The sequence below is a fragment of the Aethalodelphis obliquidens genome, unplaced genomic scaffold (genome assembly GCF_003676395.1).
Source record: "Aethalodelphis obliquidens isolate GAN/ISIS:26980383/991018 unplaced genomic scaffold, ASM367639v1 scaffold74, whole genome shotgun sequence".
In the NCBI taxonomy this organism is placed as follows: domain Eukaryota; kingdom Metazoa; phylum Chordata; class Mammalia; order Artiodactyla; family Delphinidae; genus Aethalodelphis; species Aethalodelphis obliquidens.
In genome coordinates, this window is record NW_020838018.1 from 3251728 (window position 1) to 3277080 (window position 25353).

General features: G+C 40.7%; 1 protein-coding gene across 4 annotated transcripts in view; it reads left to right on the forward strand.

The window, feature by feature from the left end:
* The window catches only part of SYK (spleen associated tyrosine kinase), a 96145-nt gene that overhangs the window by 60815 nt on the left and 9977 nt on the right, over nt 1–25353 (forward strand). The window contains exons 6-13 of one of the 4 annotated variants that reach the window (XM_027091945.1): nt 353–396; nt 2089–2157; nt 11239–11320; nt 12742–12919; nt 16154–16363; nt 17206–17395; nt 19275–19344; nt 20793–20803. In XM_027091945.1, the coding sequence (XP_026947746.1) occupies nt 353–396; nt 2089–2157; nt 11239–11320; nt 12742–12919; nt 16154–16363; nt 17206–17395; nt 19275–19310 (809 nt within the window). In that variant the 3' untranslated portion in view covers nt 19311–19344; nt 20793–20803. Of the gene's footprint in view, nt 1–352; nt 397–2088; nt 2158–11238; nt 11321–12741; nt 12920–16153; nt 16364–17205; nt 17396–19274; nt 19345–20792; nt 20804–25353 lie in introns of those variants that run through there. The other 3 variants (XM_027091944.1, XM_027091941.1, XM_027091943.1) reach the window with 3 other exon arrangements.

Sequence of the window (25353 nt, forward strand, 5' to 3'; positions counted from 1 at the left end):
TTCAGATGTTGGTAATAATCAGCCTCGTTTTAGATTTGGTCTGTTGCAAACTCAAACAAGATGGGATGAGGCTTTGTTTTTACTGATTGATTAAAATAATGTCAGATTGCTCCAGTTTTATACATATCATTCATCAAAAAATAGCTGATAAGTTTAACTTTAAAAAACAAATTCATTTTAATTGCTTATGTGAGAAAGATGAAAGAGGGTATCAAGAAATGTATGCAGAAAATGTATATACTCCTCAAGCAGTAATATTTTACAGTCACATTGATTGATCTGCAGTGGGGGAGGGGATAAATAGTTGGTTTTCACTAACATAGCAGTAACTGTCCATGTTCTTTCTAACCAGGAAATATTAATTTCCGTCCACAACTTCCAAGTTCCCATCCTGTGGTAAGTGTTACTTAGCCATGCTGTTAAAAGTGAAACAGTTGTATATTAGCATGATGAAAAGCATGTTTAAATAACAGGAGTCATGGTAATTGTTTTCATCACACTTGGTAAACTGGGATTGTGGGTGTCAGCTAGAATCAGCCTATTTTCAGATCCGAGCTAGCCAACTTAACTTCTTAGGTAGGTTAAAATTCCTCCATTTTCTAAAAGTATACTAAATGACCATGCAACCCAATGTTAAATCAGAAATATGCCTCCTGGCAGATTTGGGAAATGTAGCATATTGTTCAGGCTCAGTCCCTGGTCCGTCCATGTGGAGCCGTGTGCACGATCCATGTGACCACGTGCATGATGGTGTGGTGAGCCAGGTGTGTAAGACGTCTCACTGAGGTTGGCCGCCCGACTCTTTTGGTTAAATCAACCGAGACATTGTTATCAGAAAAATCACCCTTTCCAGGAGAGCTGCTTTGGCCATACCTTGGTGGAGGAAGGCTTGGAATGGGGATGCTCTGTGCCATCACATGAGAGAAGCCCTTAGAGTCAGGGGCTTGGCCAGAACCCACATCTCCCTCCATGTCAATAGGAGGTGAGAATTGTGGTTTGTCCACACTTCTCCACGTGGGTTTGCCCAACACATGCCTGATACTCCCAAAAAGAGAGAATTCCAGCTCTCTTCTCCCTCCAGACTGTTATGAGTTGACACACGGATTTATACTCCAAGCAGGAATGATGTCCTGCTACTTTAAGGGGAACCTCACTGTGGACATTTGATGCCCTTTGATGCCATCTGTGAGGAATGAAAATTACCCCATCGTGAGCTGTGCACTCTATACCTCACTTTCTGCCTGTTAACCCTTAAAATCTGCAAAAGGCAGAATGCCCACTCTGCCCTCTGAGGGGGCTATTGACTTGCTCAGAAGCTGCAGCTGTGCTGAACCACGCAAGTTCTCCAGGCGCAGCCCCTGTCCACAGACTGGGGGAACTGGAACTTGCTAAAATACCGATGAACTTTGGGATCAGTCTCTAAAATATAGCACCTTAATGGAGTCATCATTTTATTTTACCCTTTATACAGCTCATGGGCCTGGCGAGTCAACTTTAAGGTTGTACCCATCATGAGACAGGTCCATTTTCCTCTAAGAGGCATGAGGGCTTAGGGCTGAGTACTCTTAAAAGAATATCAAGCCCTCTATTTAACCTTGCATCACCTAATGGCTTCGAGGAGTTGGACATTTTGGAAAAACTTTTTATTGACTAGTGAAAAACATATAGGAAAAAAATGCATGTTCCCTAAGGGCCAAACTCAGTGAATTTCCACAAACATCATGGAACCAGCACCCACAAGAAGTAACAAAATTGAGCATGCAAAATTAGTTTCTTTAGGATGATTTGTCTTGAGTTTGTGACTTAATAATTCTGTATGAAAAGTCGGCTATTCAATGTAAAACCTCAAATTTTATAGCCTTCTGTGGAAAATATTGCCAAAGTATTTTTCCAGAGCCTTCTGCTCAAGTGGTCGGCTTTTCCTGAAGCCTTTCTAATGATCATGTGTTGCCTCTAGTGCATCTCATCAACAGAATCTGGAGGGCGTTAGTGTAATTATAGAACAGGTTAAAATAGCATGTCATGTAAGGTAGCCTGTATTTGTTTTCTGAAACATTTATTGTTCCTCTTTGCCGTTATGGTTTCTAGACTTGGTCAGCGGGTGGAATAATCTCAAGAATCAAATCATACTCCTTCCCAAAGCCTGGCCACAGAAAGGTGCTAAAACGTCCCCTGCTTGCTGTCCCTGACTAAGTGGTAGGACAGACCCGCACTCAGCACCCACACTCTGCCCTGTGGCTGCCCACTCCGTGTGCCCTGCTGCCGACCCTCCTGCTGCTCTGGTCTCATGTCCCTGCCATATGTAGCCCTCTTGGGCAGCCCACGCCCTGCTTTCTGTGTGGTCCGAGTCCCTTTCCTGCAAAGTCCATCACCGTGAGTGTGCTCTCTCCGCTATAATGTGCTCTTGGAAGTCATTTCAGTCCATGTGATAGGTGGGAGGGAATTCTCATATGGCAGAGTCTTTTCAAAGCAAGCCAGAATCACATGCTGCAGCATTATGGTAATTGACTAGATAAATTACATGTTGGCAGAAGGAAGAGCCAAGGTTGTGTGGATCCTGCCCAGGGACTACACAAGGCCATTGGTTTTATAAATATCAAGTGCCACAGCAACTTCATTGTGGCTGTAGAGTTCCAACACAGAACTTTAACTATAACATGTATAAAGACAAGGTGGGATTTAAGAATTAGAAACGCCGTTTTTCTTTATGAGACAGTAAAGCTGACATATAGGGGCTTCCCTGGTGGCGCAGTGGTTGAGAGTCTGCCTGCCGATGCAGGGGACGTGGGTTCATGCCCCGGTCTGGGAAGATCCCACATGGCGCGGAGCGGCTGGGCCCGTGAGCCATGGCCGCTGGGCCTGCGCGTCCGGAGCCTGTGCTCCGCAATGGGGGAGGCCACAGCGGTGAGAGGCCCGCGTATCGCAAAAAAACAAACAAACAAACAAACAAAAAAAAAAAAACTGACATGTAATGCATTTTCATAGTTTGCTATATGATTGAATTATGAAGGACATAAAAAGTTCTTTTTTAAAGATTTTTATTTATCATGAATCACCTCCCTCAAAAAATGTATTTATAACTTGTATATGGATTGCTTTTTTTTTTACTTTTCAGTTTTATCATTGGGGTTAAAATTGATTATTTTATTAATAACTCTTTCCATTCTCATATTGGTTGGTATTTTTCCAAACATTTCAGCATATAATTGAGTGTCAGTTCATGAAGCAGATTGCCTAAAGTACTTATTAGAAACAACGGAAATAAAAAGCATAAAAGCCCGGAGATTTTCTTTCCAAGTGGCAGTCATATTCTAGATGTTCTCAATCTTCTTGACCACAGAACAGAGAAGTGAGTTTAGTGTGGTGTTTGAGGGGAAAAGTTATGTAATAAACCTGAATGGAATAACTGTCTGTTTCAATATCATGCTCCCAGTCAGTGTGGATCAGCTCGTGGGAAACATCAGCCATGAGGGGGCATCCCTTTTGCGGGGGGGGGCGGGTGACAGTGACGGCTACCCATGCCAGCGTGGCATGTTAGGAGTTGGGGACCAGGTTGTCAAGGCAATACATGCTCTATGTTGGTGTCCCTTTTGCCCCATGACTTGGTGTTTGTTTCAGACCATCAGGGCTAGTAGGTGATTGAGGCGTTGACCTTGAAGAGGTCAGCATTCCCCATGATCAAAGGCGAAACTCATGGAGAGTTTCCACGGTGGCCACCTTCTGGCCCACCTGGCCCTCGACCCCTGTTGGCATTCGCCCCTTCTCCTTGGACAGGGCTCACCTGGTTGCCAGGATGGCATCTCACAGGACCATTGTCTGGGGGAAATAGGTCAGATGGTACCCCATCAACTGAGGTGATTCAAAACGTGTTCTGGTTCAGGGTGCTTTTCAATCATGAGTCATCTTTTCAGGAGTCCTGATCAAATGCTACATTGACGAAGCTTCATAGCACAACTCAGGGAGGGACACTGAGTTGCCCGTGCATGGTGCCCCATCAGCAGGCCCAGAACCTTTCGCTCGCCTGGCTTCCTTGGCCTCTCCACGCACCAGGTCTAACTGGCAGCCATGGAGGAGCCCCCGTGGACGTGGGCCACGCCCCTGGCTCCCACCGCTTGTGTCTTCATTGTTCTCTTTATGATGGCCCACAGCTGGTGTGCCAACACATAGCCCTTCCCCATGCGCAGTCCCAGAAATGAGCAGTTTCACTGCAGACAGAGTAGACAACAGCAATCCACGTTTATCTTAATTCTGTGGTTTCCAAGGGCATCATTCAGGGTTCACCCAGAGAAGCGTGACCAGTCAGAGATTTATGCGTGAAAGACACACAGCACACTCACACACATAGGTACATACATAACACACACGTGTACATATTTATACATACACACATCTATATACATGTACACACACACAGATATACAGACTTATCACTAGGGCTTGCCTTACACAACTGTAGGGGCAAGTTCAATGTCCATAGAGCAGATCATCATGAAGGGAGGATGAGCAGGGTGGACCCACGCAGGGAAGAGCCAAAGCTATCATTCACAGCCAGCCAAGGGTCAGTCACCCCTCTCCCCTTGGTGCCCTTTTTCGCTTAGGAAAGCCTCAATCTCTTCTAAGGACTCTTGACCGATTAAGCCAGCCCCATCCAGGATAATCTCCTCAAATTAAATCAGCAAATTAAGGATTTTAATTACCTCTGCAAAATCCCTCCACAGCAGTACCAAGATCACAGTTTGATTCATTAACACAGAAATATCATTCAGGCTAGCCAGGTTGACACATCAAAATGCCATCACCCCAGGAAACAGTAACCCAGCACTGTGAGGAGACAAGCCCCACTCCCACCCCTGTCCTTGTCCCAAGCAGGCTGAAGCCAGCTCAGGTCACCCACAGTGACTAAAGAAATATACAGAAAATAAGTTTTAGTAGATCTTTAAATTAAAGAAGAACATGTCTAAGGAAAGTTGAAGAAAATATCAGTAAGACTGCCTAAAAATAAAATATGTGTGGATAAGAACCGTAACATCATCAAAAGAAACATAATAAACTTGGAATAAGTATTAGTAATGATGATCCATATATAAGGTTAATATCTTTAATATGTAAGGAGTTTCTATAAATTAATAAAAGTTTTAACTGTCTAACAGATTAATGGGCAATAGTTTATAGTAAAGCAAACATAAATAGCTCTTAAACATAGGAAAAGCTGTTCCATTTCATATAAGAGAAATGCAAGTTAAAACTGTGGGGCTCCCTTATGTCCGCCTGTGAAGCTGATCCAAATAAACAAGCTTGGTGACACCACACAAGGGTGTGGTGAGTAAGCACAGCTGTAATTTATTGGGGAAGTGTGAAATGGTACAATCTGTAAGAAAGGCAATCTCACAACATCCATCAAAATTGAGAGTACATATAACCTCTTAACTGCAATTTTACTTGTAGGTATTTATCATACAGATATTCTTGCACTTATGTGTAATCATGTATATATGAAAATGTTTATTCTAACGTTGTATCATTGACAAAATCTGGAAATAATTTAAAAGACAAGCAATGAGAAATAAATGAAATCAGCTACAATAAAATTCATACTGTGATGGGTAGCTGAGATCTAGAATTGTTTCCAAAATACAATGTTAATTGAAGACAACAAAGTCATGCACGTATATATGTGCTGATATAGTGTAGAATGTTCCAGAAGAATACAGAAAATACTGATAACACTAGTTGCCTTGGGAGTAGGAAATGGGGTGTCAAGCAGACCCGCTTTTCATAGTAAACCCTGTTGTGCCTTTTACAATTTGCCCCTCCTAAATTATTTAATCAATTTTAAAGGATAATTAAATATTAGAAACTAATCTGATTAATACTGTGGAAATACTTTTCTGGCTAAAAGAGGGCTGTTGTCTATTTATTTTTAAAGCATGCTGTTGCTGTTTCTTTTTTCTATTATTTATTTATTTATTTATTTTTATTTTCTGGCTGTATCGAGTCTTAGTTACGGCACGTGAGCTCTTTGTTGAGGCATGCAGGATCTTTCGTTGCGGTGCGTGGGCTCTCGTTGTGGTGCACGAGCTTCTCTCTAGTTGTGGCATGGGGGTTTTCTCTTCTCTAGTTGTGGTGCACAAGCTCCAGAGCGCGTGGGCTCTGTAGTTTGTGGCACACGGGCTCTCTAGTTGAGGCGTGTGAGCTCAGTATTTGTGGTGCACGGGCTTAGTTGTCCCAAGGCATGTGGGATCTTAGTTCTCTGACCAGGATTGAACCTGTGTCCCCTGCACTGTAAGATGGATTCTTTACCACTTCCCGGGACCACCAGGGAAGTCCCTATGTAAATTTATAACAACTTTGAAGTATGCATTGAATTTTCATAAATATCAAAAATATCAATAGTTAATTGATAAAGGAAGGATTGTGTGATTTAAGCAATGGATTAAAAATATTTTAATTGCTCACCAGAAATATTTTAGGAGAACTAATACTTACGTTTTCACAAATAGAAGGGGAATTTTCCATTATTTAACCAGTCATGAGAAAAGACTTGTGGGAATTATGTCAAATATCCCATTTGTTAAGCTAAGGTGTAAATAATTTTCTTGAATTTGTTAATTTGATCAATATAAATAGTTGTTTTTAATAATTCAGGCACAAAATGGACATGTTCGAACTTGAATTAACTCTAGCATGTAGGTAGTTAATGACAAGTGTTTTTTGATCTGCAGAATATTATTAATCAGATAATTTGAAATTCCATAATAAAATCTTTAGAGCAGGTGTATTTTTCTTCTCTTTAGAGATTAGTACGTTTTAACACTTAAAAATATAAATGGATTTAATTGAAAAATCAAAGTATAATTCACCCTCTCCTTACCCCCTGCCATCACTTACTCTAAGGACTTGTAGTCCTTACAGGAATAAAATGTCTCCTGTTATTAGCCTTGGAATATTTTTCTTTGCTACTTTAAGTGCATAAACCTATCCTTCTATTAAGGATGATTGGCAGAGTTGGAACAACAGCAGCCTTAAAGACTGTGCTTCTGTTTCACAGTTCAAAGGCAGAGTCTCTAAGATGAGACATAGCATTCACATTTATCTTAGTTGTGGAAAAGTGTTCCAGAATTTCAAGTTAAAACCCATTTTACATGTTTTATTCCAACACATACATTGCTGGTTGGAATATTTTAAGACATTTTATTTATTTATTTTTTTGCGGTATGTGGGCCTCTCACTGCTGTGGCCTCTCCCATTGCGGAGCACGGGCTATGGACGCGCAGGCTCAACGGCCGTGGCTCACGGGCCCAGCCGCTCCGCGGCATGTGGGATCCTCCCGGACTGGGGCACGAACCCACGTGCCCTGCATCGGCAGACAGACTCTCAACCACTGCGCCACCAGGGAAGCCTTAAGACATTTTCATACATGATTCACTAGTGTTCAGCTGGGAGAGAAAGAAGAATCCTTAAGTCATACCCATTTACTTGGTAATGTGGGAGCAGTGGACCAGACCCCTGAGAAAATATTTCCACATGATTATAAAGGGCCAGGTTTTAGATCTTTGCTTCTAAGGTGAGGGAAGATTAATTATGAAGGTGAAGTGTTTATTTTCATGGATCTGAAGCAAACCTAAGATTATCTCATACCCCGGCCAAGAAGAGTCTGCCTTCACCTGTGGATCCTTAGTCCCCATTGGGACCACGGTCATTCCGCCAGAGACCAGAACCATGTCTGGTTTGGGCAGCCAATATTTCTGAAGCCTACTGGTTCTTTTTGTCACTTCAGTTGTGACAAATATGTTGTCATCTTTATTACTGCTGTTGCCTGATTTGAAAATGTCTTTTAAGAAGTCTAAAAATTAAAGTCTATAAATGGCCATCAGAACATCTAGCAATACTCCCCAATCAGGAAACTCTGAATTAGCCTACCAGCTCCATAACAGCAATATTTTTTTTCTCTCCTTTGTTCACTTCTGAATGTGCACTTCTTAGAAACAGGCACGGAAAGAATATTTGTCAAATATATATCCTACTTGCAGTTAAGCCTGGCCAGTCAGAGATCACAGATCATAATTTATAACCTAAACAAATATTCTTTTTATTGTTGTGATCTGTTTTTACCTGAATTTGCAAAACTTAAAGAAAAATCGCAAATTGCTCTTTGGAAGGTGGAAAGCTAAGGTAGCTAGTGCCATCTAGTGGTGTCCTTCAGCTTTGACTTCTGTTTCGAATACCAGCAAAAATGGGGAAAAAAGCAACAGTCAACATTTCATTTATACCTTGTTCTCTGTGTAGAAAAGGGGATGCTATTGATTAGGACAGAATAAGTTATCAAATACAAGGAAGAAAGAATAATGACAAATGATAGACTGGACCAGCAAACTGGACCAGCAATATGTTTTTCATTAAATTAAAATTTCTTTAAATTCTTTAAATTCTTCGATAATTTATCATTTTGCCTTAGAGCTCATTCTTTACAAAGTCCTCAAATTCTCCTTTTCAACTGAGCATTTGATTCCAGAGGGCTTTTGTCATTGTTTTACTAATGGCATATTCACCGAGTACTCTGGGAAAGATGAAACTTGTATTTTGTATCTTCATCTTCACATAAAGTCAATACTACCCTTTTAACAGACACAGCAGAAAACCTCCCATTTCTTCCAAAGAACAGTCTCTCGAGTGTAGTTCCATCCTCTGTCCCCGTCAGGGCAGGGAGGGCCGAGGGGTCCGCACAGGGAGCTGATGTGGTTATTGAGGGAAACTCAAGGCTCTGCAAAGGCTCCTAGTCAAGTGGTGGTCCATGTGGGCAGCATTGAAATGAAGTCCTGAACCACCTCAGCTTAAAAGATGGGACCCAACCTTTCAAAGAAGACCCCCAACCCATTTCCTTATCCATAGCCAAGACAGATGAGGGGTGAGCACTACACAGCTCATCAGAGTATACATTACTGTGTCCAGGGCTTTAGGCAAACTGTGTCCGTCCCTACTGATTCTTACTCCTCGTGCCCTAGTATCCTTTTCAGTACTTTTTACACCCCTACCTCTGTTTTTAAATTCTCTCCCACAGGATTCATATGGCAGGTAATTGCATTTTGACTTAATTGTAACAGCCTTTATGAAGTCCTGCTCTGGAGAACATTCCATCAGGGATGGAGAGGCTGCAGACCCAGGATACATCTCTAAGTGAACAAAGGGTGGGAGGTCTTCCAGTCAAGAGAAGGGGTGCTGGTGCCCTGTCTTTGTCCATGATGGTTGGTCCTGGTGTCTTGAAGTTTTGTCTCTTTGGATTCAGAACCTCCCTACCTCGAGGGAAAATCAGAGAAATTGAAATGATAGTCAGTATGAACCTAAAAGAGACCTTTTTTTAAAATTTGCAAACTATTTCCATCTTAGAGTTTGATTGCTAGAGAGAATTGAGCAGAGCAGGAGGATGGCAAGCCTTGGGAATTACCTAGTTTCTCCTAGGACAGTTCTGTTGAGACAGGATAATTATTTTATAAATGAGAAGTGAGCTCACAGCACGTCCGATAATCTCGGAATTATATGTAAATTTTTAAAAGTGGTATATTTTCATTTGGAATTATCCACACCTATTCTTTGTTAATATAAGAACTTGAGAGAGAATTCACTTTTAAATCACATTAAGTTTACACTTCACATCTCCCAGTTTGAAGCGTATCTCCATTCATTCATTCATTCATTCATCATGTGTTTGTTGAACCCATTTTTGTTTAGCATCAGTGGTGGGTTGAGTGAACCAAATTTAGTAGAAAAGCTCTAATTCAGTGTATAAATGACTATGCCCCCTGTAACTTATATTCTGTTTTCATTTTTGATATATCATAGCTACTTCTATTAAACAGTTTGATAAGAATGCTGAGATAGTCGTCAGAAAATGGATCCAGTGACACGCCATTGACACATAAGAGCGAATGTCCCGTAGGCTGTCAGAAGGGCCTTTGCCCAGTGAGCAGTGGCTCTGTAGAGCTCAGTAGGTAGCAAGAAGGTTTGGAGACAAGTGGACAAGTGGTGGCAGTGATGCACTGTGACTTTGTTACTGTACTTTTGGTTCCCGGGCTTGGGGTATCAGGAAGGCAGCAGAAGATTCAGTGTGTACCAGGAGATAAGTGACTGTGTAAAATTAAGCTTACTGTCTCTGTTTCTTTAAATTTCTCCAAAATCTGGCAGTATCTCATTCCTTTGTGGCCAGTGTTTGGGCACTGCTAAGGTAAATAGATATATAAAATTTCCACTCACTCATGCCAAAAAAATAGTTTGAATCGTGGTTTTCCCATGAACCAAATTTAGTAGCAATACCCTTGTTTTAAGTTGGGGTGAAGGTGGATCAGACAGACTTTGAGATAGAGACTTTTGGAAGGGAAAGGATATAAGAATATAACAGTGGATTTTTCCCCCATTATTTCATGCTGCAGACTGATGCAAATTGAATAAATAATACGGAAGGTTGCCATTAATAATGGCCAGCAAGGCTTTGTCTCCATATGCTTCAGTTACCTGCTCTGAGTACAAAGAAGAATTACTTTCCTTCTGGCTAGCAAAAAGAGGCTTCCCCATCTCACAGGGTCCATGATGATGATGATTATGACAATGATGAAGATCGACAGCAGGGGCAGTGGACCCTGGGCTGCTGGCAGCCGCTTCCTCTTGGGACCTCTAGTTTACTGACCAGCACTACCCTCTGGCATCTACCCAAAAGTTGCTACATCTCCATGGATGATAAAGATATAAGAGGATACTAGGAAGGCATAGGTATTTGGAGTTGGGGAGTGGGTGGGAGCAGCTGGTGGATACCTAGTGTTTCTTTTTAAATAACTTCCCTACAATATAATATTAAAGGGAAAGAAGTAATGGAGGAAAACAAATCCAAAGGGATAATGAAAATCTTCAGCATCTTTTAGTAAGTGGAAGTAGGATTTGAAAGGGCATGTAAGTAGGAAGGAATACCACCCAAACAGTTACGATTAATTCTCTCACAATGGGACCCCTGCCTGCCCCTTTCTTTGTGGGAGCAAGAGCTTTATTTAACCCTCACAGCATCCCATCAGTTGCCCAAAGAATGAGATAAGCCATGTCGTTGTTATTTTCCCGTCTCTTTTCCTAGTTCCTTCCTTTGTCTTCCCTGCTTAAGTTAAAATGTGATTATTTGGAAATAAAAATAATTACGCAGATCAACTCAACAGTGTTATCCCTGAAGAAAAGTGAGCTGTTATCATTTGTGTGCCTCAGGGCTCCTCATCCCAAAGGCCAGAAAGTTCGGTGACGTTCAACCCTTATGAGCCAGACCGAGGGCCCTGGGCCAACGAAAGAGGTGAGAGATGCACCTTTTGTCCCTGGGTGTTCACAGCACAGAGCTGTCTCCCACAGTCCCTTGCCGATTGCAGGGTGGGCTCACCCCACTGTCAGCAGCTGTAACATAGCACTGGTTAGCAGCAAGTGGTCCTGTCATCTGGTGGTGGGGGACAGATGCCACGTGTCTGTGAGCAGTGCTGTCTGTTGGATGAAATGGTCTGTACGGCCTCCATCACAATAAATTGGCCACGTTGAAAATATCCTTCAGTCCTGCTGCTTCAGGATTTCTCACCTCTTGCAACAATAACTGATACTACTCAAAGTTTCCATTTCTAAGATCCTGTTCTTGGAAAAATGTCTGTGTTCAGGAATATGTTTCAGCAGGAGGTGCAGAAAGAAATGAGTGACTGGTAAAAACTGAAGGAATGTCTGAGTTGTTGGAATTCAACACATGTTCAGGGAATTGTAGTGATTCTGTGAGGCCAGGAGAGGATAGGATTCAGAGAGGCACCCCCTCAAACTCAATAGGCCTCTACTAGACTGATCAGAAATGGGACCTCTAGGTGACCTTCTTAGGTTTTCTAGGTGGCCCCAGGTTTTTTTAAATTGGTGAACTTGGTCTGTTTAATGCTACAAAAAGAAAAGCACCCCCAAACTTAGTAGCTTAAATCAACAGCAATCATTTAATTATCTCATGCAGATCATGAATCTGGACAAGGCTGAGCTGGTCCATGGTGGCTCAGGGCCTCTTGCAGGGAGATTGGGGGTGGAGCTGGGCCAACAGGGGGTGGAGGCTGTGGTGAGACTGGGGCCGGGGCTCTGGCGGCTGGCCAGCATCTCCCTGTCTCCACAGAGCCTCGGAGGCTCTCAGTCTGGTCTCTCCGCCTGGGCTGACTGGAACATTCTCACAGCATAGAAGGAGTCGGGGCAGTTAGACAATTGCATAGCATCTGAAGCTTCAAGAAGCAGATTTCCAGCAGCCCAGGCAGAAGGTGCATGGCCTTTTAGAACCTTGCCTGAGTATATCACAGACATCACTTCTGATACACTCTGTTGGTTGACATGATTACAAAAGCCACTGAGGTGAGGTGACATAGATTCCACCTCTCAATGAAGGAGGGTCACAATTTTCAGACATAGTTTAAAGCCACCACGGCCCATTAGGAGGGCCCCATCTGTCTTTGCCTCTGGCAGGAAGACCCTTTCTCGATGTTCATTAGTGCAAGAACAGGGGTCAAGTACAACAGGGATGAAGGGCTTTTTCCTACCCCGCTACCAGCTGCCTTGAGTGCTTTGAGCGCTCACAGACACCATAACTGCCCAAGGTAACCAAGGTCTTAAAAGGCAAGCTGTGAGCCCAGGAGGTAGGGGTGGGGGGGACGATGGCAGTTTCATGGGGGATCCAGCCCCAGGGTTGTGCATTTCTTGACTGCGTTGCAGAAGCCCAGAGAGAAGCCTTGCCCATGGACACCGAGGTCTATGAAAGCCCCTATGCAGACCCCGAGGAGATCAGGCCCAAAGAGGTCTACCTGGACCGGAAGCTGCTGACCCTGGAGGACAAGGAACTGGGCTCTGGGAACTTTGGGACGGTGAAGAAGGGCTACTACCAGATGAAAAAGTAAGTCAAAGCTGTGCCCTGTCACAACACACTCATTCTCATGTGAGCTTACATTCTAGAAACTACCACATGTACATGTATTGTGTTTATTTAATCTCAAATGCAAAATTTAACCTAGCATAGCTAAATCCTTTGTTATCAACAGTGTAGTTTTTGTTCTGTTCTGGTACAATTGAAGTGAAAGCATCCATTATATATATTAACTGTGTATGTAATAATTATATACATATTAGTTTAGATGTATTATGTGTCCCTTCCAGAGAATTAGAAAATAGAAACAAGCAAAATATAAGAAAATAAAAACATCCTACTTTACCACTCAAACACCACTACTGTTAACAAACGTGTCTATATTTTTTTTGATCTTTATATGTACACACGTGCACATATGTACTAATTAATTAAAATGCAATCATTCAGTGATAACCCAGTGTTCTCACTTATTTTCTTTGATTTTTAAATATTGTGTCTCATTTCCCTTAACCAGAAAATTCTTGATTACAAATATCCTTAGCATAATTATTTGCTTTATCCTGTAATTTCAAATAATAGTGTATATTACATAACAGTTAGAATTGCTAAATTACTAAAAATCTCTTTGTACTTCATTTGGTCTTTAGAAGGAATCCAACAGGGAATGTTCAGTAAAAGTACTGGTTCCTAAGTACTTTGAAAAATACTGGTTTCTAAAGTCCTTTGAAACAAATCTTCTCTGAAAATCTGTTTGATAGGAATATAATTGGGTTTGGTTGTTTGATGCTATTTTAAATTTAAGGAATTAGTGTAAATTTTTTTTCTTGACCCTTGAATCATGTAAATGATTCAAGGGTCAAAAATATAGACAAAAGTATGCACAGAAACTTACGCTTTTAATCCTGCCCCTTCCACCGTATGTGTGTGTGGATACATGTGTGTATATATATATATATATATATGTATGTATGTGTATATGTATATATATATATGTGACTGCTGTGCTTATTTTTAAATATATGTGTATACATATATATATATCACAGTTATTTTGTAAAATGAATATAAATTATCCTGTATTAAGGTATAGATGTTCTCAACTAGTTTGTGATACTCAAATTCCTTGCTTAATTAAATATATAAATTAACATAGATATAACTATAGATACATAATTTCAGCTAGAGATTTGGGGAGAGGAGAGGCCATATAGGTGAATTTGGGGCAAAATGATGTCTTTACAATCCTGAGTCTTCCAATCAATAACAGTGACCCATCCTTCCATTTACTTGGGTCTTTTATTTCTCTGAGCAGAGTTGTTTAGTTTTTTTGTGTAGAGGTCTTGTACAACTTCTTTGTTGGATTCATTCATAGGTAGTTAGTATTTTTGATGTTAATATATGTGGTATAATTTAAAAATTCTTACTTGTTATTCCTTGGCATTGCTTGAATGCAGGAATATGACTGGTTTAGTCTGTTGGCCTGATACCCAGCAACTTTGCTTAAAGTCCCCTATTATTTCTCACTTATTATTTCCAGTAGTTTATCTATGTATTCTTTGACCCAGAAATATATCTATAAATAACAACAGTTTTATTTCATCCCATCCAATCCTTATATTTTTATATTTCTTCCTTGCCTTATTGTACTAACTAGGAACTGTGGTTCAGTGTTGAATAAAAGTGGCAGTAGCCTCATTCCTCCTTCCTGATTTCAGGGGGAAAACTTTCCACATTTCACCATTAGGTTTATAGCTACTGTTTATCAGATTATGAAAGTTTCCTTCTATTCTACTTTTCTGAGGGATTTGTTTTTAATCCTAAATGTGTATTACATTTTTTTGTGTACTTCTTCTCCTCTGCTGCTAGGACCACAGGCTTTTTCTCCTTTATTGTGTTCATGTGGTGAATTATACTGATTGACTTTCAGATGTTCAACCCACCTTGCATTCCTGGAATAAACCCATCTTGTTCATGAATTATATATTCATCATATCTTTTTCGTAAATCACTGAATTTAATTTATTAATATTTCCCTTTGAATTTTTACATCTACGTTCATGAGGGATATCAGTAAATTATTTTCTTGTAACTTCTTTTTTTTTTAATGAGGTTAATGTCATCCTCATAAAATGAGTTGAGAAGTTCCCTTCCTCTTTTTGTTTCTGGAAGAGTTTGTGGGTGTTCTCTCTTCCTTAAACATTGGGAAGAATCAAGAGGTTTTTCCTTGTTAATTTTGATCCCTACCTCACACCATACATGAAACCAGTTCCAGGTGAATGGCAGACTGAAATGTGAAAGGTAAAACAATAAACTGTCTAGAGATAGCATAGGATAATATTTCCTTGGTCTCAGGAAGAGGATGCAGGGGTCTTCTAGGGTGCTGGTGATGCTGTGTATCTCTATCTGTGTAGGAGCTATAGCATGTGTCCAATGTGTAAATACTCTTCTGAGTTCTGCACTGAAGCTGTATGTTCTTTTCTGAATGTATGTCAGACTTAGTTTGTTACTCTGTTATTTTACCTATTTTATGGGATAGTTCTGTTTTTATTCTCCCATTTCAGAGTTCAACAAAAGAGGTATATTTCTTGTATTTGTGGGAACTGTATCATGGAGAGATGCAGTTTCTCAAATCATACGTAGTTAAGTTGCATTCATTTATTTAAGCCCCACTATATCAGAATATTTTCAAGAGTTGAAACATGACCCAGGTGGTGTTTTTATTAGAAAATGGAAAGTAATTAGTTTTTTTCAAACTTGTTGAAGTGTGCTTAAAATTAGCAGAGCTCAGTTTTTAAAAGTTTTATAAATTATGAGCTTTAATAGTATATGTTTTTTAATTCTCCAGCTAGAAATTCATTGTAACATATATTAAAGGCATGTTGTATTTACATACATTACACATAATCTGAGATGATACATCTCAAGATGTTACTGGAATTCATGTATGTCATAGTTTGTAAAGTTTGTTGGAAAGTTATTTAAATATTCTACAGTGTGTTGGCTTTCTGCTTGGTTGCGGCATTCTTCAGCGCTCTCCCATTATTTTTAACCAATTGAGTGTTCCTCTCCTTGTCTATAAAATGAGAGAACATGATTGGAAAATTAGTCATGTATAACATGGCTTCTTAAGATGCATTTCCATTCTGTGACAGATATTTCTATAACATCATTTCTAGCGTAGGAATTATGCTTCATGAAAGATAGTTACCTACATGTGAGCCACTTTGAAAAGCTTCTTATGTGTTGTGATTTCTTTTGCAGAGTTGTGAAAACAGTGGCTGTGAAAATCCTGAAAAACGAGGCCAATGACCCCGCTCTTAAAGATGAGTTATTAGCAGAAGCAAACGTCATGCAGCAACTTGACAACCCTTACATCGTGCGCATGATTGGAATATGCGAAGCCGAGTCCTGGATGCTGGTTATGGAGATGGCGGAACTTGGTCCACTCAACAAATATTTACAGCAGAACAGGTATCCTTAGGTACCCCAGAAGCTCATACTGTGAGGGGCAGGGCCCACCTGCCCAATGCACATCATAACCTGATTTCTACAGGAAACCTTGTCTCCTCCCACACCTTCCCAGGGTTGGTCCACACTCAGGGAGACAAGAGAGCTGTAGTCTTTGGATCAAGTGCTCTTTAGTTCTTAATGTGTAAAGAAAAACTCTAATCCAACAATTTGGTCTCCTTTGCTCACTCTGTACTGGCCTGGTGATAGAATCAGCCTTAGACTATCTTGGCAAGCAGTCTCCCCTCACCAAGCAGAAAAAACATGCTCTTTTAAAAGAAATATTTAAATAAACAATTATAAAAGAAAACAGTGATATTTTACATGTCTGGCTGACCTCTACATTCCCTTGAGTAATTACTTCTGAAAACATCCATTGCTATTAACTGATTACAACCATCGATGGAGTAATCATTCTGTGCTCATCTCCAGCCATGGTTGAGATGGAGGAACTCACGTGGAATAAGTCATAATAATAGCCACTGATTACTTTATCCCATTTGCTACATTATGTTTATACTTAACTGAGACTCAGGATTGGTTTTGCTAGCTGTCCAATATTGGAAGGGGGATTCCAACTGAAGCCTGTCTGTTGGTGAGCCAGGTCTGACCACCCCATTATACTGCTTTTCATGCAATTCAAAGCATACCTTGAAAATTCTACCAGCTGAACATCAGTCACCACCATTTGTGACTCTTGCTTAAAAAGAATAGGAAGTGAGTGGGTTCATATTCTGTGTGCATGGTTGGTTGTTCTAAAATGGACTCTTGTTCACTATCACTAATAACACATTTGTGACTTTCAGGCATGTCAAGGATAAGAACATCATAGAGCTGGTTCATCAGGTGTCTATGGGAATGAAGTATTTGGAAGAGTGCAATTTTGTGCACAGAGATTTGGCTGCAAGAAATGTATTGCTGGTTACTCAACATTATGCCAAGATCAGTGATTTTGGACTTTCCAAAGCACTTCGTGCTGATGAAAACTACTACAAGGTAGGAACAACTTAGCCAGTATTCAGAGCATCAGGTAGTAAAAATCTGAAATGCAAACGTATGTTTTCTTAATTTATTATGGTAGGGTTTCAAGAAGCAATTTCCCTATTTAAAAATAACTATGTAAGAAATTTTCTTCTTAAGCTTTGATTCTATTGTTTAAAAAAATGGAAATACTCTAATATGTCACAACTTGGGATTTACTCAGAATAGTATCTTCCAAACTATGTTTCTTGGAGCAATAGGGAATCAAGGTATTAATGATGATTCATTTGGAAAAAAACAAGAATAGAATTCCTTTGTTAAATTGTTTTGGAAAATATGCGTTGAACAAGTTGACTCTTGCAGGACTTTTCAAAGCTCCTCTCTGAACCCTCAAATGAACTAATAGCAACTAAAAGAAGGGGAAAAAATAAGAAAGCCCCATCCTCATATGAATTCAATCACAGTCTGTATGTAGAGTCTATGTTGATCAATTAGAAGATGTACTAGGATTGAGACCAGGTGGTGGAAGAGTGTACCAAGAACAGATTCCCACCTCTTCAGGTCCCTGGGAATGTCCAGCCACCTCAGAAATAGACAGCATACCTTGAAGATCTAACTAGTGAATGGCAGGATGGGATCTGAGGGATTGCCCTGTGTGCCACACCCTGGAGCGGCTGGAGAAATACGCCTAAGTATCCACACCTACCCACCCACCCTTTCTCTGAGAGCCAGGTGTGGGTATGACAGATAGCAGCAGATAGCAGCTCTTGGTCAGCTAAGGGTCAGCACAAAGGTACGAGCAACAGTAGCAGAGCTCCCATCACAGCTCCTCACTCCATTCTTCATAGAGAAGCTGGCCCCAAAGCAAAGCTGCTTCAGAAATGAGCCATCATGAGAAAAGTATCAAGTGAGCCCTTTGCAGGGACTGCTGGGAGATGGAGCAAAGGGAACAATAGCCTAGAATAAAAATCACACATGCACACCAGAAAAAAATAGATTTTATGTTGGAGACACTTTGTAACATGCACTTCATCAAGATAATTAGACGAAAATATAGACTAAAACAAGGACTCAAAGAGGAGACGAAGAAGTTGAGATGACAAATAATCCCAAAACTTAGTGCATTAAAACAATGCCAAGCATTTATTTACACACAGTTCTACACTGTAGGCAGAGCTTGGTGGAAATGGTGCATCTGTGCTCCACACAGTGTCTCAGGAGGTGGTTCCAAGGGGGCAGAGGATTTATTTCCACTCTGCTCACTCACACAGCGAATGACTGATTTGACATGGGCTGTGGTCTGGGACCTCCACTGGGCTGTACCCATTAAACAATAACTTAACTACATGTGGCCTCTCCATGTGCCCCTGAGCTTACTCACAGCATGGCAGCTGGGTCCTAAGAGCAAGTTACTCAAGAGGCAGGAAGTGGAAGCCGCCAGGCTCCTAAGTTCAGGGCCCAGGAACTGACTCAGAGTCATGTCCACTTATTCTATTGGTCAGAGCAGCCACAGACCACCCATATTCAAGGGAGTGGGGAGGAATGTCAAAGAACACGAGGGCCAATTTTTTCAACTGCCACAGATATTAAACAACATACCATTGAAAGTAAACCAGTGAATCTCTGAAAATCAGTGGGGAAGAAAATATAGAAGGCAGTATAGAAGTAAAAGGCAAAGGATCAGGAACAAGACGATGGAGTAGGAGACCCCGGCTTCTGTCCCCCAACAAAGATCAACAGTTAGACAGCTATCCATGAATGAAACAGCTCTGGGAGAATGCTGGAGTCCACTTAAGAAGCTTTAGCAGCACAGTGGAACGAAAAACTTGAGAATAGCTACATAAAAAGGGAAGGAACAATAGCTTAATTTTGCTTACGTCATCCCATCCCTCAGGTCAGCACTGCTCAGTGGAGGCAAGAACCCAGCTAGAAAGAGTTGTCTTCACCAGGAAAGGGAAAGCAGGGTGAGCAACCAGCTTCCCCAGCCTTTTGGAGCAGTGCACGAAGGACCTGCTTCAGTTTCACCCAACCCAGAGGCCAGCAAAGCTGAGCTGTCTAGAGACAGCTAGGAACAAGGAAGAAGGGAGAAGAGTGGGGGCTACCACTGTCAGCTACACAGCAGGAGTGAGCATGGTTCCTGGTGACCTACTCTGCAAAGGAACCCCAGCAGCCTTCACTACTGAGGACTTCAACCGCCCTTACAGATGCTGCAGATCCCCCCAGCTTTCATCACGCAGGATCTCATCATGGACTCCCCACAGATTTCACTGCTGAGGGTTTTTGCCCTACAGGTTTTCTAATTCACCAGCCACCTGAGTCCCTCCCTACTCCCCCCACCTCACCCACTGGGGAGCAGGATCCATACCAGCAGCCCGCTCCAGCTGCTGCAGCTGCCTGGACCCCAATGGCTGATCCCCACCGGCATGTGTGCACTCGTGGCTATCTCCTGCAGCTGTGCACCTGCACGCTGCCAGCTCAAATCCCATTACTGGCCTCCACTGCTGTGCATATACCTGGGATGAGCCTGTGCGGCTGCAGGAGTGCACTCTGACAGCCAAGGCCCCTATGGCATCTTGTGGGCTTGGATATATCCCTGTCTCCTGTCACTGGCCTGCACCATTGGGCTCACCTGCAGCTGTACACTTACACACTGTCAGCCCAACTCCCATCACCTTTAGTGCCACGCATGTACCCATGGCAAGTCTCTGCAGCCACAAAAGAGCATGTCAGTAGCCCAGGGTCACTGCAGCTGCTAGTGCACCCACAGTTGGCCTCAACCTGTGCTGCTAGGCCCAGCCCTTGCCACTATGTGTTTTGCAGCCAGCCCCAGTCACTACAGAGGCAGCTGCAGCCAGCCCCCACAGCTGAGTATATGCACACCACTGGCTCTGGCCACTGCCAACACCTGCCTGGTCCCTAGCTGCTGGGCCTGGAGGTACCACTGAGGACCCCAACAGCCCTTGAAGCCACTGCAGATCCCCTATAGCTATTGCCAAGGAGCACACAGTTGTTGTTTTGTGAACCACAGAGATGTAAGCAAGTGAAACATCAAGCCCTACCCCCAGACCTGGAGCCATCACATACCCTTGCACTTGATATCCTGTACCCTAGACCAGCAGTCCCCAACTTTTTCGGCACCAGGGACCAGTTTTGTGGAAGACAGTTTTTCCACACACCGGGGGTGGGGATGGTTTGGGGATGATTCAAGCACATTACATGTATTGTGTACTTTATTTCTATTATTACTACATTGTAATATATAATGAAATAATTATACAACTCACCATAATGCAGAATCAGTGGGAGCCCGGGGCTTGTTTTCACTTGCCACTCACTGGTAAGGTTTTGATATGAGTCTGCAAGCAATTGATTTATTATGGGCTCTGTGCAGCCAGCATGCTCCCACCCACAGGTGAAAGTCCTTCTTTACTGAAGTCACCCCATACAGTCTGGAAGAGGTGGCTGCATCTTCAAATGTACAGATGCCTACACAAGGCTGCAAGGATCATGAAGAATCAGGGAAACATGACACAACCAAAATAACATGGTAAACTCCCAATAACTGATCCCCCCAAAATGGAGATACACAGATTGTCTAACAAATAATTCAAAATAATTCTTCTGCTCAGAGAGCTACAAAAGAACACAGATAAACAATTTAATAAAAATCAGAAAAACAGTACAAAAACAAAATAAGTTCAACAAAGACATAGAGAACATAAAAAAGAAGCAAACAGAACTTTTGGAGTTGTACAATACAAAGACTGAACTGAAGAATTCAATGAGAGTTTCAACCACAAACTGGACCAAGCAGAAGAAAGAATCAGTGAAGTCAAAGACAGATCATTTGCAATTAGCTAGTCAGAGGAGCAAAAAGGAAAAAAGAATAAAAAGAAGTGAGGTAAGCCTACGGGACTTATGGGACACCATTAAGAGAAACAAGTTATATATTTCTGAAGTCCAAGAAGAAGAGAGGGTGAAAGGGGCAGAGAACTTATTTTTAAAAATAATGGCTGAGGGCTTCCATGGTGGCGCAGTGGTTGAGAGTCCACCTGCTGGTGCAGGGGACACAGGTTCGTGCCCCAGTCCGGGAAGATCCCACATGCTGCGGAGCGGCTGGGCCCGTGAGCCATGGCCGCTGAGCCTGCGCGTCCGGAGCCTGTGCTCTGCAACGGGAGAGGCCACAGCAGTGAGAGGCCCGCATACTGAAAACAAAAAATTAAAAATAAAAAAATAATGGCTGAGACTTCCCAAATCTGAGGAGAGATTTGGACAACCAAGTTCATGAAGCTCATAGGTCCCCAAATAAATTCAATTCAAATAGATCTTCTCCAAGACACAAAATAATAAAATTGTCAAAAATCAGGCAAAGAGAGAATCTTAAAAACAGCAAGAGGAAAAAAAGCTTGTCCCTTACAAGGGAGCTCCCCATAAGGCTACCACCAGATTTCTCAGCACAAACCTACAGGCCAGGAGAGAGTGGAATGATACATTCAAAGTTCTGAAAGAAAAACATTGCCAACCAAGAATACTTTATGTTCCAAAACTGTCCTTCAGAAAGGAAGGTGAGACAAAGACTTTCCCAGGCAAACAAAAGCTGAGAGAGTTTATCACCACTAGATCTTCCTTACAAGAAATTCTGAGTTCTTCAAGCTGAAATAAAAGGAAGCTAATTAGTAACATGGAAGCATATGAAAATATAAAACGTACTGATAAAGGTAAGTATATAGTCAAATTCAGCATACCCCATTACTCTAATATGGTGTTGTGTTAATCACTTAATGCTGATACAAAGATTAAAGAACAGAAGTATTAAAAATAGCTATAGCTACAATAATTTGTTAATAGATACATGATATAAAAAGACATAAATTGTGATATCAAAAACATAACATGGGCTTCCCTGGTGGCGCAATGGTTGAGAGTCCGCCTGCTGATACAGGGGACATGGGTTCGTGTCCCATTCAGGGAAGATCCCACACGCCGCGGAGCGGCTGGGCCTGTGAGCCATGGACGGCTGAGCCTGCGCGTCCGGAGCCTGTGCTCCACAACAGGAGAGGTCACAACAGTGAGAGGCCCGCATACCGCAAAAAACAAAACAAAACAAAACATAACATGTGGGGAGGAGTACAAGGGTAGAGTTTCTACATACAATCGAAGTTAAGCTGTTATCACCTTAAAATAGACTTATATTTATAAGATGTTTTATGTAAGCCTCAGGGTAACCACAAGTCAAAAACTTGCCATAGATACATACAAGATAGAGAAAAGGGAAGCAAAGTATACCACTATGGAAATTCATCAAATCAAAAAGGAAGACAGTAAGAGAGGAAGAAAGGAGCAAAAGAAATTTAAAACATCCAAAAAACCGTAATATGGTATTAGTAAGTCTTTACCTATGAATAATTACTTTAATTGTAAATGGATGAAATTTTCCAATCAAAAAAGCATAGAGTGGCTGAATGGACAAAAAAAAAAAAAGTCAACTATATGCTGCCTACAAGAGACTCATTTCAACTTTAAGGACACAGAAAAACTCAAAGTGAAGGGATAGAAAAATATATTCCATGCAAATGTAAACCAAGAAGTAGCAGGTATACCTATGTTTATATCAGACAAAACAGACTTTAATCCAGAAACTGGTACAAGAGACAAAGGAGGTCAGTCATCTTATAATGGTAAAGGGGTCAATTCATTAAGAAGATAAAATAATTGTAAATATACATGTACCCAACATTGGAGAACCTGAATATATTAATCAAATATTAACATATCTGAAGGGAGAAATAGATAACGATATAATAATAGTAGCAGTCTTCAATACCCCACTTTTAACAATGGATAAGTCATAGAGACAGAAAATCAATAAGGAAACATTGGACTTGACTTGTGCTTTAGACCAAATGGGCCTAACAGAATTTACAAGAGAATTCTATTAAACATATCAAGAAGAATTAATGCCAGTCCTTCTCAAACTATTCCCAAAAATGGAAGAGGAAGAAATACTCTCAAATTCATTTTTCAAGGCCAACATTATCCTGATACAAAAGCCAGATACAAGGAAAGAAAACTATAGGCCAATATCCCTGATGAACATAGATGCAAAAATTCTCAACGAAATACTAGCAAACTAAATTGAACAACACGTTAAAAAGATCATACACCATGGTCAAGTGGGATTTATTCTTGAATTCAAGGATAGTTCAATATACTCAAATCAATAAATATGATATCCCACATTAATAGAGTGAAAGATAAAAATCATATGGTCATCTTATTAGGTGCAGAAAAAGCATTTGACATAATTCACATCATTTCATAATAAACAGTCTCAAAAAAGTCAGTATAGAAGGAATATACCTCAACACAATAAAGGCCATGTATGGCAAGCCTACAGCTAACATCAGACTCAGTGGAGAAAGGTTGAAAGTTTTTCATCTAAGATAAGGAATAAGACAAGGGTGCCCACTCACACCACTGATTAAACAGTACTGGAAGTCCTAGCCAGAGCAATTAGGCAAAAAAAAAAAAAGAAAGAAAGAAAGAAAGAAAAGAGAAATAAAAGGCTTATAAACCAAAATTACCTCATCTCTATTTGCAGATGACATGATCTTATACAGTTGACCCTTGAACAACACAGATTTGAACTGTGCAGGTCCACTTACACATGGATTTCTTTCATTAGTATGTACTACAGTACTACACAATCCACTATGGGTTGAATCCATGGATGCAGAACTGTGGATACAGAGGGCCAACTGTAAGGTTATATATGGATTTTTGACTGTGTGAAGTGTCGGCACCCCCAACCCCTACATTGTTCAAGGGTCAACTGTATATAGAAAACCCTAAAGACTCCCTCAAAAAACTGAAAACTAATCAACAAATTCAGTAAATAGCAAGATACAAAATCAACACACAAAAAACAGTTGCATTTCTATACACTAATAGTGAACTATCTGAAAAAGAAATAAAGGAAAAAAATCTCATTTACAATTGCATCAAAGCAATAGAATACTTAGGGATAAATTTAACCAAGAAACTGAAAGATCTATGTACCAAAAATAAGAAATTGATGAAAAAAAAAAATTGAAGAAATGGAAAGATAACCTGTGTTCATGGATCAGAAGAGTTAATATTGTTAAAATGACTACACTACCCAAAGCCATCTATAGATTCAATACAAATCCCTATTAGAATTCCAGTGGCATTTTTCACAAAAATAGAAAAAATAATCCTAAAATTCATATGGAACCCAAAAAAACCCTGAATAGCCAAAGCAATCTTGAGAAAGAACAAAGCTGAAAGCATATGCTTCCTGATTTCAAACTATGCTACAAAACTGTAGTAATCAAAACAGTGTGGTACTGACATAAAAACAGACACATAGATCAATGGAACAGAATCAAGAAACTAGAAATAAACCCATGCATATATAGTCAACTAATATTTGACAAGAGAGTCAAGAATGTTCAATGGGGAAAAAATAGTCTCTTCAATAAATAGTGTTAAAAAAACTGGATATTCACATGCAAAAGAATGAAATTGGACCTCTATATTATAACATTAACAAAAATTAACTCAAAATGGATTAAGGACTTGATTGTAAGACTTGAAACCATAAAACTCCTAGAAGAAAACATATGGAAAAAGCTCCTCAGTGTTGGTCTTGGCAATGATTTTTTGGATATGACACCAAATGCACATGCAACAAAAGGAGAAATCAACAAATGGGACTACATCAAACTAACAAGTTTCTGTACAACAAAAGAAACATCAACAGGATGAAAGTTCAACCTACAGAATGGGAGAAAATATTTGCAAGCCATCTATCTGATAATCGGTAATTATCCAAAATATATAAGTAACTCATACAACTCAATAGTAAAGCCCCCCGAATAATCAGATTTTTAAATGGGCAAAGGACCTGAATAGAAGTATTCTATTTTTTTCTATATTTCTATGACAAAAGA